The 20,071-nt window shown below is 32.0% G+C and overlaps 1 protein-coding gene across 10 annotated transcripts in view; it reads right to left on the minus strand.

Annotated features, from left to right (window-relative positions):
• Positions 1 to 20,071, minus strand: part of Ppp1r12a (protein phosphatase 1 regulatory subunit 12A) — a 132,675-nt gene that overhangs the window by 30,037 nt on the left and 82,567 nt on the right. For 4 of the 10 annotated variants that reach the window (XM_076854902.1, XM_076854905.1, XM_076854901.1 and 1 more), the window contains exons 9-15: positions 17,455 to 17,579; positions 11,439 to 11,555; positions 10,857 to 11,072; positions 8,927 to 9,021; positions 8,087 to 8,191; positions 6,624 to 6,791; positions 6,066 to 6,242 (exon numbers count right to left, since the gene is read on the minus strand). In XM_076854902.1, coding sequence (XP_076711017.1) covers positions 6,066 to 6,242; positions 6,624 to 6,791; positions 8,087 to 8,191; positions 8,927 to 9,021; positions 10,857 to 11,072; positions 11,439 to 11,555; positions 17,455 to 17,579 — 1,003 coding nt within the window. The remainder of the gene's footprint in view (positions 1 to 6,065; positions 6,243 to 6,623; positions 6,792 to 8,086; positions 8,192 to 8,926; positions 9,022 to 10,856; positions 11,073 to 11,438; positions 11,556 to 17,454; positions 17,580 to 20,071) is intronic. The other 6 variants (XM_076854907.1, XM_076854910.1, XM_076854903.1 and 3 more) reach the window with 4 other exon arrangements.

A 20,071-nucleotide genomic window follows, 5' to 3' on the forward strand; every position in this document is an offset into this window, starting at 1 on the left:
CACACATCATACTCTTGAACAAGAATTGAGAAACTTTGAAATGGTAAAATATATGTCCTAAGTTAACAATTAAATAAAGTGTTGAACAAACAAAGATAAGGTAGATCCCTGAAATACATCATGAATACATTGCTCTAATAATCAGTATTATATGGGAAATTCAACCTAATTATATTAATATCTAACTTACATTTTGCTGAGAACACTTATGGAAACAGAATACTTTTTCTGTTAAGTTAATTAAGTTTAATTTATGCCACCGGCTTCCTCTTCAAACCCCAATGGACTGGTGAGTTTTTTTTTAACGCTACTTTTATGAGTATATATATCTATTTTATATATTTTGTTAGCTTTAGTATTCATCTCAATTTATAATTCATTTTGCTCGTTAAGCTATTTATATGAGCACAATAAACTTCTGGATTTATTGCCTGTTTTATGCCTTCTATTTTATCTATATACCCTCTAAAACCTAGTATATGAGGCACTGGAGTTTGAAGATATACAACTGGATTCTCTGAATCAAGAGTTTCAAAGATAAAACTAGAGGGCGTGATTCACTATCTGGTATTAAATCCTTAGATAATTAACCCTAAGATGAAGAAGTTCTCACCTAAGATCTTTAAATCAAGAAGTTCTCAAGAGAGTGTTTTACTTCACTGAGATGTTAGCAAACTTAGATAAAAATTTCATCATAACTGCACTTTAAGTTATTTTTATGATATGGTCTGAGAATCTATTTGAGTAACTTGTGCTATTTTATAACAAAATAACTACATTTTTTCTCTTTATCATGTTTTCATCTTGATGTTGTTAAATACCGAAAGATCCTGTTTTTTTTTTTGCTATTGTACGACTACATTTACCTAATCAAGAAGGCATACTTCTAATTGAAGCACTTTGTAAAATTTTCTCTTTTAACCACTTTCCACTAAAATATTAGTTCTTATGTAAATAATCTAAAATTTCATACTATTTTTAAAAATTAAATACCTAATTGTTTTCTGTCACTTTAAATAAACTTGTTATACTAAAAGTAGAATTAAAAGCAGGAATTAAAATTAAATAATAAATTAAATTTGGTTGTCCATCTTTCATTGATTTGGCTTCCTCTCAGAATCTTATACTGCGTCACACGACTAAATCAGTCAGGGTCACTACAGGTGAATTTGGGCTGAGTAAATAAAGACACTGACACAGAAAGCACCTTTTTCTTTGGGTTCAATGAGGGCTCCTCAGCCACTACTCCCACAAGGGGGGTAATGCAGAGGAGAAAGAGGGGGAGAACTTTCTGAAGCCCTTTTTATTGAGGGGAAGACAAATGAGGCAAGGGGTCAGGTTTCAGGGGGTTGAGTCTAGCTTCCTGATGTCTTGCCATCAGCAGATTGACTGACATCTTGGGAGGCCATGCCCATCTCATGTGCTACATGGGGATCATAGGCAGAGTGCGCAAAAAGGACACACACACATCACTAGTCCAAACAGAGAGGCAACGTCAGTCCAGTCCCCTCATAGTTCACACACACAGCCATGGCTGGCCCATGACAATCTTATTTAAAATTCTGCTACATATAGTTTCGTCTGTACCAACGCACAAATACATATGAGTACATCTGTGAGGACCTGCCTGCTCTTCCTTCTGGTGCTACACTAAGCCTAACACTTCTCATTCTCCCACTGTTTTTTTTTTTTTTTTTTTTAGTTTTTGGTGGACACAACATCTTTATTTTATTTTTTTATGTGGTGCTGAGGATCGAACCCAGCGCCCTGCACATGCCAGGGGAGCGCGCTACAGCTTGAGCCACATCCCCAGCCCTCTCCCACTGTTTTATAAAGCTCATTTTATCAACTGTTTTCAGACTTTTACTTAGGTTTTATTTTTAATAACAACTTAACTGAGTTTTCTGGGAGCAAGTAATATGAAAGGAGAAAGACAATAATCAACAATCTTGTTATTAAGATTGTATAATGTATAAGAAACATTATTCTGGGCTACGATAAAAAATAAAGACCTGTTTTTCTGTAGAAACAGGTATACAAATTTGGGAAATGATAAATATTCCATTCCAATCCTTTTTAGGAAAATCATAAAACTACTAAAGGGTCTGAGGTGTACTGAGAGAAGTAACCTATTTAAATATTTCCCCAAATTATTTAAAGTACAGAATCTTTCTTCTTCTTTTGGTGGCACATTTATTAAATGTGAAAAAGTGTTCCTAGGAAATTCAGCCTGAAAAATGTGATACAATCTATTTTTTTCACTCATTAATTTAATTCTTATTTATATACTAACTGCCTCTTTTGAACTTCTACCAGATAAAAAGAATAAAAAAATAAAAGATCAAATCTAAAGTGGTAACTAATTTGGTTTAAAACAGGTCAGACAGATGCATATATCACTTCAGCGTTACCTGAACTATTCTGAAAGAATGAACATGGACTGTGAATTCTGGCTACAACTCTACATGGTTGAATTTTCACATTTAGTTTAGAAGAGAGAAACTGCATTGCCACTTTACTCTTTTTACCCCACCATGGCAAATAACACCAATCAACTATCACACTCTCTTCCAATGGGCCTGGATCCCTTCTTAATACATTTACAAGATGTCATGAAAAGTAACAAACCCATCACACTTACTGGGGAGAGAAGTAAAAGTCTTCTGAAAAACTTACAGAAGATCTGTTCACTTAAACTTTCCATATGTATTTGTCTTAAATTAACATGAAATCTAGCCTATCAATTTGTAACTTAAAACACAGTTCCTATAGCTGATAGTCACCACCTGATATTCAGTTCCTGTCTCCTCTTTTGGAGTAATTATGTAAAGTATGAAGACAGACGTCTAAGAATAGAACGGACAGAAAAAACAGTATATATATATATATATATATATATATATATATATATATATATATTTATATTTTATGTCTTCAATTCCAAAGAACTGATTATCAAAAAAATGGTAGACTATATTAGCCAAACTCCATTGTTGCCTAAATTATAGCTGTATCATAGTGTCTAACTACACTTTTTTCTTCTCATTACACAGGGTGTGTAATTTGTCTTAGATTATTCTGAGCAACTCAAAGGTCATTTTGTTTTTTCAATAAGGTATTTTTTCTTATAAATTCAATTATTCTACATTTTAAAAATTTAACTGATATTTATTAGCAAAAATACTTATAATAGTTCTATTTTGGCTACTCAACCAAATTACATTTTTGAAAAACTGACACCAGCCCTTTCTGTATCATTTAGCTTTATTCCTTCCAGAAGAAATACAAATGGGCAAATGGGAGATAGCTGAACCAAGGAAAAAATGGTGGAAGAGAGTAATTATACAAAAGCAACAGTTCCAGGTAAGTATGAAGTTATTTGTAAGGTACTCTTTTGCAGTTTGAAAAGACTGGAGAATTACAAATACTTAAAATGGTCAAGGAATTTGCTATTTATGCTCTACCTATTTAAATCTAGCTTCTCCTTATTTCCAAAACAGAAATTAATACATTGGAATTCTTAACTAAGAAAAACAGGAAATCTCAACACAGTCTAATAAAAAGCAACAGGAAAATTCAAGAACACTGTGTAAATTTAAAAGTGTGTGTAGTAAATATTATATAAAATCCTAAAGGCATGGTAAGGTACCTAATGGTATAAATGTGTCGATTTATCTTTTTCAGTCACAATGTATTTTTTTAAAATACTTTGTTTAGTTGTTGATGGACCTTTATTTATTTGTTAATTTATATGTGGTGCTGAGAATCAAACCCAGTGCCTCATACATGCTAGGCAAGCACTATACTGCTGATCCACAACCTCAGCCCAGCCACAATGTGTTTTAAAATTATCATATATACATTTTAAGGCAAATTATGAACCATAAACACTTAGGACCAATGATGAAATTTGATAAAAAGATAAACAGAAGCCAACAATGTATTAAAAACTGCAAACGACTATTTCACATTAAAGAACACACAAACATTAATAATACTGCAAACATCATTAAAACAAAGACAAACAAAATCTCTACAATAAGACCAAAAACAATGTCAGCAGACACATTTTGTTATGTTATTAGAATCTGCATTGTTCTAACAATTTATCAAAAATTTAATTTTCAATCTTTAATATCTTCCATTAAAACTAGTTTAGGACTGATTCTAAAAGTCAAATTCAACTCTTTCTAAAAGAAAGAAACAAACAAAGAAACAAAAATCTGACATCAAGAATCATAATTTGAGCTAGGGTTGTAGTTCAGTGATAAAGAGCTTTCTCAGCATGCAGAAGTCCCTGGATTTTATCCCTACCATGGCACCCTCCAAAAATCCTCATAATTTGTTCTGACGCAACTGATGATTCTGGGAGATAGTCATGAGGTTTTACCTGTCATTGAAGAAATTTTTAAAAGCATGAAATGCTGGAGACAGAAAGTATTCCAGAGTTAAAAATTACATAAATCAAGTACTCCTTTTTACAGAAGAAAATTCTGATCTTAAGGATCAAGACATAGCAAGGGACTGGTGTGTAGCTCAGTACAGAGGCCCTGGGTTCAAGTCCTAGCACTGCCTTTAAAAAAAAAAAAGTACGGTAAGGATTAAAAAATGAAGAACTTCTCTTCTTCAACACATCCATCAAAAACAGGCTAAGCCTACAAACTTATAAATTTGATCAAATGATGGATTACTTTAAGGGTAAGAATGATGTGTGATATCCTCTAATGTCTGTTGGTATATGAAAGCACCATAAAAACCTAAAATGGACTTAAAGTTGTAGAAAATAATAATTAAAATGAACATGATATGCTAGTATTCCACTCAAAAAAGTGCTAACCATTTACAGTGGTGTTATATAAGTTTGATTAAAATTCACCATTAAAATAGGAATGAAACCTAAATATGCTAATGATAAGAAAGAAAATATTTAACAATAACTTGTTATGTTTTATATATTCAAAAACAAATACTATGATTAGGCCATAATACTACAGGCAAAGCACATTTACTAGGCACTAGAGAAAAGCACTCTGTATATAACACTGTGATAGAAACAAAAAATGTTTATCCCATCAGTATTTTAGTAAGAAAAATGTAGTCATGTAGCTAATTTAATTTTCCAAGAATATAATATAAAAACAAAGCTGATATTTAGTGTACTAAGATTTCAATTTCTTTTAAAGAGGAAAAAATAAAATTCAAAACTAGGGACTGTGCTTGACATAGCAGAAAGAACCGGACTGATTCTATAATCTTGGGGTGTATCTCAGCTTTCACACCAATTAATCAACTATACAAAATTGGATAGTCACATAATATCTCTGGGTCTCAGTTTCCTTCTGTGAAGCAAAAAGATATCACAAAAGATAAGTAAGCTCCTTCCTACATCTATGATTCCATTTCAAAAGGCAGCAGCAGGAAGATGTGAACAATATTCCTAAGTACATTTAAGCACATAAAATAAATTCAGATTCTTTGTACCAGATCTATAAGAATTAACTGAATGTATTTTACAAAACTAAAATTATTTGGCTTATACCTATAAAAAGAGCCCTTCCATCACCAAAATAATATATATATATTTATACATTTTATACATACATACGTGTGTGTGTGTGTGTGTGTATGTGTGTGTATATATATATATTTTTTTGGTGGTGTTAGAGATGGAACCCAGGGCCTTGTGCATGCTAGGCAAGCACTCTACCACTGGATGAGTACACCCAGAAAAGAATTTTAAGATGAAAATTTCAAAACAGCTTAACATTCATCAAATTTCTAAATAACAGGAGAAAATAATGTGAAAAATAAGTAAGAAGACAATTATGAGGCTTATTGCCTTTAAACAAAAACATTAATTCTCTCAGAGATGGATTACTAAATCTAAATACTAATAATTGCTAGTTATTTCAATTTAAATAGTTTCAAGCTGACATAAGAGTATTTCATTTAATAGTCTATTGGAGAGATGGTTGTCAACTTCCCAAAATTTAAAAAACAAAAAACAAAACCAACTTTCACCACCAAGCAAACATATCAGCAGTAGTGTTAGGACCTTTACACACCTGCGTCTCTCCCTGACCTCTGATGTGGAGGAGACAGTGCCAGCAGTAGTTGTAGTCAGGGTTGTGGTAGAAGCTGCAGCATTTACAACAGTTGGAGCAACAGGAATGGTCACTGCCGTAGGGACACTGTCCTTTTCTTTTTCAGTACTATCATCAGCCCACAAACGATTTGAGGTACTATAGCATCATAAGCAGCAACACAAAAAGAGAAAAGGAAAACAGCTAAACAATGAAAGCACTTTCTAGCAGCTGAACACATGTGACTACAGGGATGGATTTTTTAAAAACACAAGGTGAGACATCTTTCAACTATGAACCAAAAAGCTCACCCTGAGATGTCAAAGAGAGAAATTTACATTTTAAACAGTCTAATTCAGGAACTTATTCTGTTTTCCCCAAACATGCATAATTGCTTCTTTTTGGAATCAATTTTTGTTTGGAAATAAATTTAGTAAGATAAATGAAAAAAATCCAGAGCCCCACAATCTTCTAAACAAATATGCATGCACATACATAAGCACACAGTAGACCTGAACATAAAATGTATCTGTAACTTACCTGCTTTGTGTGCCTGCTGAGGAAGAACCCGTTGTAATCTTTGTAGTAGTGCTTGTGCTGGAAAGCAGGCTTTTCTGAAGCCCAGCTGCAGAGGTAACTGTTGGTGTTGATGTGGTGCTTGGAACACTAGAACTAATCAAATCATCTTGTCTTCTACCAAAGGAGCAACTAAAGGAAAGAGTCATATCTATATAGGATGTGTCTGAATGTGTATTCTATATTTAATGTCTAATACATTATACAAATTCATAAGACCAGGAAATATCTAAGAAACTGTGTTCCTAAATATACCACCAGCTCCAGCACCAAGAGTTGCATCTACAACTTGCTAGAGTTTAGATGATTTCACTAATTAAAGTAGTGTATCATTTTACTGCCTGCTTCCAACTCCTCTGAAAAAACCCAAAGATAACCTGATTTGATATTTCATACTTCTGGAATATTCAAGATCATATGGTTATACCAGATGGGTCCTAAGAAAATGAACTGGTAGGGCTGGGGTTGTGGCTCAGCAGTAGAGCCCTTGCTAGCATGTAAGAGGCCCTGGGTTCGATCCTCAGCACCACATAAAAATAAACAAATAAAATAAAGGCATACTGTCCATCTACACCTAAGAAAGAAAGAAAGAAAGAGAGAGAGAGAGAGAGAGAGAGAGAGAGAGAGAGAGAGAGAGAAAGAAAGAAAGAGAAAGGAAGGAAGGAAATGCACTGGTGTGGTTTTATCCAGGGAAAAGCAAAACATTTTACTTTCTAGGAAAAGAAAGAAAGAAAGAAAAGAAATAACACTTATTTTTGTTCTTTTGTGGTACCAAGGATTGAACCCAGGGTATTGTACATGCTCGACAAGCACTCTACTACTGAATTACATCTCCAGTCCTTCTAAAACATTTTTTGAGACAGGATCTTGCTAAGTTACCCATGCTGGCCTCAAATTCTCAATGGTCCTGCTTCAATCCTGAGTGACTGGGATTACAGGTATATGATACCATGCCCCACAAGGAAATTTTTCTGGCTATGATTCAGATTCCTAGGAGAGACCCATGCCTCCATTATACTTGTTCATTTCTTACTCTTTTCAGTTGTTTTTAGCAGACAATTAATTTATAGGGTTTATTTTCTTCTTCAAGATGATAATACTAATATTCCACTGAATGATGACCAGATCTTAAATAGAGACACTGACCTATTTCAGTTGCTCTACTTATTTATATAATTAATTCCTATGAAAAATGCTTCATAATATATCAAGTTTAAATATATCATAGAAAGGCATAAGTAAAAATAAAACCACCCATCTTTAAATACATTACTGCCTTTAAATCAAGTTTTACGTATATGAGAAAAGATATAATATTTAATCAAAGTATCTAATGCTTAACTGATATTAAACTGAGGGCTTGAAACAAATTGCCTAATATTTTTATAAAAGAATACATAAAAACCATCTAAGAATTCCATTATTACCTTTTATGATAAGTTGGTCCTTCATTAATTGAGCTGTTTTTTTTAAGATCATCTTCCCATTTTCTTCTTGTATAAGAGCTACTTGTTCGCAAACTCAAAGAGTCTCTGTAAAGAGAATACCCTTCAGATTCTGATGATTTTAAAACAAGATTTAAAAAGTTGCACACTAATAATAAATACTAGTAGAAGCAGAAACTAATAGAATCCCATGGGAAAATACTTTGGTACATTTACCAGTAAGTGAGAGTAATTATTCTATTCCCATGGTATAATCCTAAATATGGGGAAAAAATTAAGATATTTACAGAAATATTATTTGTGATCACAAAATATGCCCATAGCAGGAGATCTATTCTATGGCATAATTCACTGATGAAAAATAATATTTTTTGAGAATATATACTAACATGTTAAGATTGATTATGAGATGCTAGGTGAAAAAAATATCCAGGCACACAAATGGATGTTATAACGTGATTACAACTATATTAAAAAGTTCACAAACTCTAAAATGTGCTGAAAATAGGAAGGAACCAAGGAAAATACTGAAACTGATTGAGCTTTTCCTCTCTTCTTTCCCCCTTTCCAAATGTTTGAAATGTTTAGAGAATTTGTGCTGCTACTTTCCCTGTACTCTGTTCCAGCCATATGGCCTTCTCTGCTACTGTATAAATGTACTAAGCCTGAACTCCCAAGACCATGTACCTGGTGTTCTATCAGGAACATCCCCTATCTCTTCCAGATTTCATACTCACATAAATACAAAACTTGTGTATTAATTTTGATGCTAGATAACAAAGATTTAAAGTAAAGGCATAAAGCAAATCATAATAAACTTACCTGTTTTCTTTCTCTTCAATGTCAGATGTGCTAGCTAGACGTCTTGGTATAGTAGGTGCAACATATGCAAGCCTTGCTCCTTTATTCTCTCTCTCCTGCACAATAGGAAAAAAAAAACAATGAAAATAATATTGTGTGCTGAAAACAGTCATTGCTAAAAATATTAAGAAACAGTTACTCAACAATGCATAATTACAGGCTATCACAATTTATAGTATTTCCATATTTCTTAGGTAAGCTCTAAAACTGACACATATCAATAATCAGGCACTGATGGATATGGTGGCATGTACCTGTAATCCCAGTCCTAGAGACTGAGGTGGGAAGATCAAGTTTGAGGCCAGTCTCAGCCACTCAGGGAGACTCTCAGCCACTTAGTGAGACTTTCAAAATAAAAAATAAAAGGACTAGGGATGTAGTGTAGTGGTAAAGTGTCCCTGAATTCAACCCTAGTACAAAAATAAATAAATAAAAATCAATTACTACATAAGCTCTGAAATATGGCCTGTTGAACAAATTTTCTTCATTCTCCTTAAATCTAGAATTAGAAAAAAACATAAGAAAGCAAATTTCTTTTACTTCTTAAGGATTTTTGATAAAACTTCTGACATTAAAATAATGTAGTACTGCAAGCTAAAACATTCTGCTTCTCTCAGATTGTCTCAAATAATGTCTGAAATATGGTTCACTGATAATTCCTAATCATTTGTTATATAAGCTATCCATAACCTTGTGAGTCTATACCTTAATAATACATTAAAATATTCAAAACAATCTAAATTATGTTTATCCAAATATGGCTGTGTGTAGTGACAATGATGGATTTATTGACATACAATCCTGAAAAACAATTAGGCAATAAATTTATAAAAAGCAAAAAATATTAAATTAACTGAGGAAAAATTTGATCTCTATTTCTGATAACAAGGAAACATATGAAAACTACATATATGGAGCACAAGCACAAAATATAAACAATCTAATTATTATACTATGGCACTGAATAAAAAGACATATCTGTTTGATTCCAAATTAATACTGCCTTTCAAGTGTAAATAAAAGTACTTTATTAAGACAAAGTTGCTCGTAATGTATCAAATCAAAAAGCTGGTAAAGAAACTGTAGATACTGGATGAATACGAGTAGAATCACATTCGGAAACAAAAAATGTGTTCCTAAGCTTTGGAAAACTTGTGAAATCATAATAAATAATAAACTTATTCCTTAATATATTCTATTATAAAACGTAGGATGAAGGATTTTCTCCAAATGTTTTGAAATATGCCACGTGGTTTTATTTTTATTAGTTCATTTTAGTTATAAATAACATTGGGGTTCATTTTGAAATAATTATATAAGCCTGGAATAAAATTTGTTCTAATTCAGTCCCCAGTATTTCCCCTTTCCCTTTCTTACTCCTTATTCTTTTTCTTTTATTCTACTGATCTTTCTTTTATTTATAGTGTTTTTAAAAATTAGCATCTTGTAAATATACATACAGGTGAGATTCACTGTGAAGTATATTCATATATGTACAGAGGAAAGTTTGGTCAGGTTCATTCCACTGCTCTTGCCTTTTCCTATCCTTTCTCCTTCTGCTTCAACCCTCTTTCTCTACTCCACTAATTTCTTCTACTTTCATGGGATCCCCCTTTTTCTTTCTTTTTCTCTTTAAAGATTTTTTAAACTTAAATTAGTAATAATCCTAAAATTTATATTTTGAGCAAATACATGTGATCTTCTCAGTACTTTTAAGTCCACACATATATTTATTCAAGGTGGTACATTTTGTAGTATATAATTAAGTCTGGTGAATTAACTTGAGATCTAGGATTTAAAGATATCTAGTAGAAAACCTATCAGATTTGATGTTTCTAGAAAATAATTATTAAAGAGTTTTATAGAAACCCCAGAATGTGAAACAGATTACCTTTTCTTTATTATCCAAAGAGGAGGAAAGTCTGGGACTTGAAGCTGAACGTATAACACCTGCAGTGTCTTTTTCTTTCTGAGCCTCTTTAGATGCTGTGATTTCAGCAAGTGCACCATAACTGCCAGTCTTTCTAAGTCCTAACCTCCAAGATGCAGGAGATTCATCTTTTCTCTCTTCTTCTTTGGGAGAAATTTTTGTAGTTGAAGTTGGAAACTGTTTTTATTAAGAAAAAAAAATTATCCAAACTGATTAGTCCTGAATTTGGAAATGATTAAGTTTTCAGATAATGTCTAAAATTATAGTTAATAGTTTGAGAAAACACTTTTACTAGATAGGTTAATATCTTAGTTAAAAAAGTAAAAATCTAAAACTGAAAGAGGAACAGACTACCTTTACAGAGGTTAGATTAGAGAAAACACTACACACTTTATATCACGCAGAAAATTTATGATGCAGATACAAAAAACAAAAATGAGCACACCATAAGGACTTAAAACCATGCATCTTTGGAACCAGTATTTGTATTAAACTTGTTATATTGTATCCTAATATAAATTCTTGCACATAGAAATGCCTCACCATAGATTTTTCACCCTTATTGGGCACAAGAACAATGCCAGTTTTGCGCAAGCCCTGCCTCCATGATGCAGGATCTATTGATTCCACCACAGGCATGATAGGAGCAATGAAATCATACTAAAGCCAATTAAAATGAGACAGGTAAAGAGATAAAGATTGAAAGCATGAAAATAAAAAAGGAAGTTATGAGCAAAATATACTTTTTTTTTCCTTTTTAAAAGAAATTTATAATAGATCAAACTCAATAATTCAGTAATGATCCAATTTTTGAAAAATCAATGGGAATAAATTCTGGTTTTAGCACAAAAATGATCTGAATGAAATCAATTAAAAAACCTCTAAAGCAGTTGAAGGCAAATACAGTAGATAATATAATAGTATCTGAGTGAACAAACTACTGCATAAGAATTGTTTTACCCATTTTATATTCTGGTTAAAATTTAAATGAAAATCTAATAACTGATATTTTCTAAGTATAACATTTAATTCAATAATATCTAAAATGTCACAACTTCAAATTTACTGTTTGATTTTCTCACCAAACATTAAACATTTTAACTATTTTTTAAATGTACAAATAATTACTCCACTCCTTAAGGCTTTCCAATAATTGCAATTTTTCCCTAAAAATGCAACATTGTTCACTTCAAATAGTTCACTTCATCTATTTTCAGTTCCAGAATTTAAGTGTTCAACTACAGTTAAATATAAAAAAGTGAACACACAAGTATCTACTTGCTACAAGCAGAAAGTATTGTTTTTTCTTTTTAAGACCTTTCTTTTATATTTATTTTCAAAGACTGCTATAGTTAGCATATTAATAGAGCATGTTAAAGTTCCCACTTCACAGACAAAATTCTCATAAGATACCTTTAGTACTTCAATTAATCAATTTGTATCAAAACACAGCAGAGTCCAGAGTGTGGGATATTTTAAAGTTTTGAGAGACAGTGACATCTCTTGGACATTGTACAAAAGCCATCATTAATTTATTTGCACCTGACTATTTAATAAATGAAACAAGTATTTCTTTGGCCAAGTACACCTGGTGGGGGAGGAGTGCAAAATACCAGGGACTCAGTTGACCAAGAAATATTCTATGCAGTAACATAGGTACTGAGACAAGAGTATACATTTTAGGTTTTGCAGACCACAGATAATATATAAATAAAATAGTGTGGCTATGTTCCAAAAAATTTTTATTTAGGGACAATAGAATCTGACTTGATGTCCAAAATAGTCTTTTATTTTTTCTCAATCATTTCTACATGTTAAAACCATTCTTAATTGTGGATTATACAAAAATATAGTAGTGGGCCCACCAGTTATAGTTTATCAGCCCCTGCTTGAGAACCCATCTTCCCCACCAAAACCAAAAACAAATGTTTCTCCTGCAGACACAGGAGATAACATTTGCTTTGTTATAACAGAAGCTAACATTTAACAAAATGTTTACTAGTATTTGGCCCAAAGCTATTTCAGAGTTGAGACAACTGAGGAAGTAATATCTATTTCGAAATGGGCACTTGTTGCACTGTAATGACTGATATACCTCTATTCTGCCTGACATAAATTTGGAGTTAGGTACTGGTTTCTATGTTTAAAATTATTTTCCACAATTTTACTTGGTGCATAAATCTTTCTGAAATAATGAACAATCAATACTTTCTTCCTGGTCTTATAACAAGACATATCTTCATTTTTCCTACTGTGGTGACCACTTATCCTTTTCTTAGATCCCTCTCTCCTTTATTTTTTTATTAGCAATGTTCCTTTCCTAGTACTGCAAGATAAGTATCCTAAATGTCTGCTCTCAGATCTCCCATTTTGCCTTGTATTTTCTTCTGCTGAGAGATGAGAGCAGAATCTTTTCTACTTCTTCAGGTTAAATATTACTTTTATTCAGGTTATTCTCAAATTTAACTGTTATTTTCCAGTTCACTCTAACTCCTAAATTCCCAGTCCTGACATTTTATTTACCTGTAGAGCTACCTATCTAGAACTATATTTGGAACTTGAAACCGAACATATCTAAAGTCAAATACTTTTGCTTCCAAAACAACTCTTAACTCATTTTCTATTTCTAGTAAAGGCACCAATGTTATTTGTTCAATTCCCACAATCATGTTAGACTTCCTTCTCATCTCCTTCCATTCATAAGTTAGGTGCCAAGTTTCCAAATCCCCTTTCCTTTTTAAGCACACACCCACTTCCCTAGTTTACACTCTTATCACTGTGGGTAACTTCAATGATTTTCTGATAAATCTTTCCTTAATCAGTCTCTGCCAGAATGAATATTATGAAAGAATAATTTTCTGCTGGGCACAGTGGTGCATACTTGTAATCTCAGCAGCTCCGGAGGCTGAGGCAGGAGGATACTGAGTTCAAGCCAGCCTGAGCAATTTAGCAAGGCCCTAAGCAATTCAGCAAGACCCTGTCTCTAAATACAAAAAGGGTTGGGGATGTGGCTCAGTGGTTAAACATTTCTGGGTTCAATCCTTGGTACAAAAAAAAAAAAAGAAAGAAAGAATAATTTTCTCATGGCACTGTTCACACATTTTCTGTGATACTCTATCATCAAATAAATTCTAAAAGTATAACCATAGAAGTGAATCAGATATTCCATAATTTGGCTCTACTTTTCTTGCTTTACTGTGCATATATGTACTCTATAACTAATCAAACTGAACAATTCATTTTTCCTACCAAATATTATCTCTACTTGCTCATATTACTTTTCATCTCTCCTTTTATACAAACTCGTCTCAAAGTACAACCTACTCATCATTCAAGATCTATCACAAATGTTCTGTTCCCATTACTTTAAATCAAATGTAATTTTTATACTATCATACCATTATGTTGCATTTGTCCTTTTTTATTGATGTATTTCACGTACCCACAGCAGAGACTTGTCTTTTATCAAATTATTATTATGCTTTTAATATTAGATTTGATTAACTAGAACACAAAATTCCAAGAATTTTTGCCACCCAGTAAAGAAAATATGATTTACACTTCTTTGGACTATATACCCATACAACACAGTAGGTAATCTGTTCCAAAGGTAACTATAATGCTTATTTTGACTATAGAGAGTAATATAGTCTTATTGTTAGTTAACAACTTAAAGCATAAAATCAAACTAATAGTTTTATATATAACATCTCCACAAATTATCTGCCTGGTACAGAAAAAATTCTTTAATTTTAGCTCAACATTTAAGAACTTAAAAAAGGATAATTTAAAGTGAATAGTTCTGTTTTTTTTTTTTGTTGTTGTTGTTAAAGTTACCCTGCCTTAATAGAAAATAAGCAGCATTTAAAATATTTTGTATGCTTCCCTTTTTTGTGATCTATTCCTTTCCATGAGCACACACATATAAATATATATAGTTTCATACAGTAGGCACTAGTGGAGGAAGCTGAAAAAGTTAATAATAATTTTGTGCTAATGTTAAAAGCAGAGCAGTGACTGGAAATGTACAAATTAGAACCCTTAAAAGCAAAATCTTTTAAGATGCATTTACAAATTAACAATTCATTTAAAAAATTCGTATCTGTTAAGGTCTCTCAAGTTATATGTAAAATCTTGAAAAAAACCCTAACACTAAAATGCTAAATAAAAGTAAATAAAATAATATGAGTATCATTAAGTATAAGAACAAACTTTAGAAGTCATGTATACCGATAAGACTCCCCCACCCATTAAAAATAATTCAAATTTTTAGTACAAAGTTTTACTGCTTTGAACAAAACGTGGTTACAAAACTCCAAGAACAAAGACTGAAATGATATGATCTTCAAAGTAAATTATGATGCTTAAAATTCAGAATTAAATGGAATTTCTAAATGGGCAAGTAAATAGAAGCAGGTGTTTGTTATTAAATCAATTAGATTATAGAATCAAAAGTGATTTTTTTTAAAGAAAGAGAGAGAGAGAGAGAGAGAGAGAGAATTTAATATTTATTTTTTAGTTTTCAGCGGACACAATATCTTTGTTTGTATGTGGTGCTGAGGATCGAACCCGGGCCGCACGCATGCCAGGCGAGCGCGCTACCGCTTGAGCCACATCCCCAGCCCTCAAAAGTGATTTTGAGTAAGAAATTTTATAGCAAAAATACTGGTACACTAAGTTAACACAGGTATCAAGTATATACTTTCAGTTAGGGTGTCAGGTATAAATTGAAAGATTAATTGACATAAATCTAGGGTTCTGTCTGAGAAAAAGAAAATTGAACACAAGAAGACTATTTAAGCCCTGGACTATAGTAGGAGAGGGACTGTTTAACCAAATACCAAGAGAAACCAAGAGAAAAAGAGACAGATGCACTCAAAGGATTGGAGCTTCTGGGAACTTGTGATGATCCCATGGTCCTAACAGACAATAAATCAAAAGAACGAAAGGGTGCAGGAACAATTTTAGTATTCCCTGAAGAAATTCATGGGGGTTCCAGAAATAAACTAAACTTCAGTTCAACTGAACTTTAGTGATACTACTTATAACATAAGTTTTTAAAATTCTACAGAAAAATTAATTTTAGAGAATTTCATATTAAAGCATACGTAATTATGATCATATGACATAGGCTCAAGAAGCCCTCAGTTCTGGAATATAGAAAGTCAATCATATATGACATTTGAACTATACCAGTGAAATCCATACATTTCTACCACTATGAATTTATGTTATTGTTTTACTTGGGAAAAGTTTTAGAGGAGAATTATTACTAACAGTACAGGCTTTTAGAAAAAATTTCTAGTCTATTACAAAAAAGATCTATATTTTGAGCACCCTAAATAAGACTGACAACATAATAGAAACACAGTGGGTATTTGAAATAGGTTCTCAAATCCATGCAGCCCAAATATTGTCAGATAAGCAACAAAGTAAGAATTCTAAAGACAGAGATATATCAATTGAACACAATGTGCAATCCTTGAGTGAATGCTCAATTTGAAAAAAAAGCACAAAAGAAAAAAACCTGAGTATATATATTAGTTAAAATAATAGTCCTGTATCAAAGTAAAAATTTCCTCTGTAGGAATAAAGGAAAATGCCTTCATATTTAGGAAATACTGACATTCAGGGATGTAGTTTTATTATAACTACACTCAATTGTTAAATGTTTTGTGGGGGAAAGTTTCTGTGTACAGAGAGTATACTATTAAAGATAAGCAGGAGTTGATGAGGAGAAATCTTTATAAAAACACAAATAGGTTAAAATGAAACAGCAACAAGAAAGAAACCTACTCTTTAATTTGGGTTAAAAGGACAGGTTCTAGAGCAGAAATGAAAAGGCAAGTCTTCAAAAAGAGTAACACTCCAATTAGAAAACTGCTTTGGTGTAGAACAGAGGCAGAGAGAAAAAGAAGAAATAAAATTAACATTTTGGGAGAACACTTAATCACTAATCAAGCTCATTGTCTCAACCAATCCTTATAATATTAACTTTACTTCTCTTTATTATGTCTTATGACAGATAAGGAAGATAACTCACACAAGGTCGTAATAAGGGGTGGCGCTGATTTCTGGTATGTCTGATCATACCATAGTGGCATGCCTAGTGTTTACAATACTATAAAGAGTTCAAAAAAAATCTAGATTCTAGCTTTCATTGACTTGTGCCTTTAAACTTTTTGTGGCTAACTGACCTACATGTGAAATTATTAATACCTACACTATATTTAGCATACATAAAGAATATAAAACCTGAAATTCTTAAAAAAAATGAGAAATAAAAACTGTGATGAACATTTGTTTCAATATTATGAAAATTTTAATCTTCCTGCTATTTACTTTAACTATCAATTGTATATGTTAACTAAATACTGAATGCAAAAAGGATTTTAAAAAAGACTATAATATGGTTCAGAAGAAATCTCAAACTAAAAACCAGAAAAGTATAATATACTTTCTAGGAAAAACAACTAAAAATTCAGGACTGTTTTAATGAGTTAGTCTAAGTGGTGCTTAAATAGAAAACATGTATTTTTAAAAAACAATTTTGGCTTACCTTTTTAATAGGTGATGTGGGTGTTGCCTGACTTGATGACAGAGTAGGTGTTGTAACAGCTACAGGAGCTGCTTGTGTACTAGAAGTGTTGGCAGTAGTTACAGAAGTCACAGGTTTTGTCTTATCTATTAAAAAAAAAATAAATGTAAGAATCAAGATTCTATAGAAATTCGGCTTCAATGGCTGTCTTTTCCTAGTACTGATTTTTTACAAGTGGCTTTTTAAGATATTTGTAGAAATGTCTCTGTAGGCTGAAGTAAATTGTTAGGATAACATAAAAGAAACAAAATAAAGCTTTGAGAATAAGAGGCACAATCAGAACCTGATGTAATTTTGTAATGGATTTTCACTGATGATCTAAAATTTACTGCTCTTCTTTATTTCAGGAAATCTAAAAGTGCTCTCTCAATAATCAGCTTATATACCTGTAAAATAGTATGTTTAAATGTCCCAAAGAGCATGTTTTCTTACTTCTAAAATATTTAAATGGGCACCATACTATCTTTTTAGAAAATAATCCACCTAACCAGGTAGAAGCATCATTCAACAAGTATTTATTGTCTTTATACTTAAAATACTGTATCTTTGATACTAGAGAACTATCAGTTAACAAAAAGACAAAATATTTTAACTGCATGAAACGTACAGTCTAGTAGGAGAAATAGTAAGTAAGATAAACTCATGTATACTACCACATTATTAGAAACATTAAGTTCTTCTACTTGGTTCAGCTAAGAAGGGAAATTTTTATTCCTTGAGAAAAAACATCCTAAAAGAAAAACATAATACTCATTTCTTAATTCTCTCAATTACATGTCCAGTTTATAAATCATTTGGAAGGCAATGAAAACTTTTGACTGAGTTCCTATTTTCACCTGATTTATGATAAAAGAATGAACACTAAAGAAAAACTGGCTAGATTAAGAATTTATCAAAGAAATAGTCAGCAAAAGTTACTTTACGGCAAGGAAAATAACCTCACATAAAGCAGAAAAAAGAAATAGTTTAGAAATTGTCAAATCAAGCTGTAGGTCTATAGGGAAAAGTCAGTTTTCTCAAGTTTGCTAAATTAAGTATGATAAATCCTAGTTGATACTAAAAGAGTGAGAGACATGAAACCACACAGAGATTACATGAATTAATTCTTCAGACACAAGTCAAATTTTCCTGGCACAACCCAGCACTAGCAGCAACAGGAAGAACAAAATTCTCATAGTACAATGCTTTAGAGGAACATTTAAAGTTAGCTCAGTGAGAAATTGAGCAGAGGGTGACTGATACGCTTAAATTTCAAATGGGAAAAAATTCAAAGTAATCTGATATATTTATAGAATTATTTACATTTAAAGAACCATACAGATCATATAGTCCAATTCTTATTTTACAATCAAGGAAATTTCAAGCAAAAGAGATAAGGAGATTTACTAGTTAGTGACAAAACTGGCCTAAGATTGAAGTGTTTTGTTTGTTTTAAACAGCTCCTCAGTGCCTAACAATGAACAATGAATTGTATTAAAAGGACCTATATTAAGAGAAAGATAAAAATCAGAAATCTCTAGAAGAAATGACTAGACTTCCAATTCTTGAATTCTACCACATAAATAGTAAAAAAAAAAAAAACCTGACCATGAGTTATTCAGAGATCTGGATGTTAGTTACTCCTGACTTCCTTGGGTACATGTGCATGTAGTTTGATTTGTAATGTATATTGATCAAATTTAATGATCATAGTTTTATACAATTATTATATGAAAGTTAACCCTTTTTACAAATGCAATTGATTGCATCCATTGTATCCATGGAAGGTAGTTATTATTCTGATAAGAAATCTGAGATTAAATAAATTATCCACACATACAATTATCTACATGAACCAGTCCATGTACTTAAACACATGCTACTTTTCATATAATTTGCTTTTATACTTAGGAATATTTAATTACTATGTTATACAAACATATAACAACATTCAGTAATTAGCAATTGTGCTAGTTTCCAATATTCCCTACACGATCATCTCACTAGGGCAAAAGATATGTTGTTATGTGACCAAATAATATGATAGCAATGAGGAAAAATTTAAATCTCTCAGTGATTAGAATCTAGCCACCTAGCATGATCTTTACAAACAATTTTGGCATTTTTTGTACATGTTTTACATTTAGGAAACCTTAGGAAAAATATTTTGCTGAGTGATTAAAAATAAAATGATTTGAAAATGTTGCTGTTGTGTCTAGAGGGAATATAGGAATTTCAAGAAATTGTAGAGTTTCATTTGTGTTTACCAATGACTACCAAACTGTCCCTTATAGTTTATTATTAGGCCGGGTATGGTACTGCCTGCCTATAATCCCAGGGCTGGGAGACTGCGGCAGGAGGATTCAAAGTTCCAGCCAGACTCAGCACCTTAGCAAGGCCCCAAGCAACTCAATAAGACTCTATCTCTAAATAAATACAAAAAAGGGTTGGGGATGTGGTTCAGGGTTTAAGTCCCCCTGAGTTCAATCCCTGGCACCAAAAAAATAAAAGTATCTATATCCCCCGAAGGGGAATGTTTTCTTCTGATTAATTTATGTTAAATGCCGCATTATGTAATTCAAAGATGAAAACGTCGATA

Source organism: Callospermophilus lateralis, chromosome 4, assembly GCF_048772815.1.
Source record: "Callospermophilus lateralis isolate mCalLat2 chromosome 4, mCalLat2.hap1, whole genome shotgun sequence".
Lineage (NCBI taxonomy): Eukaryota > Metazoa > Chordata > Mammalia > Rodentia > Sciuridae > Callospermophilus > Callospermophilus lateralis.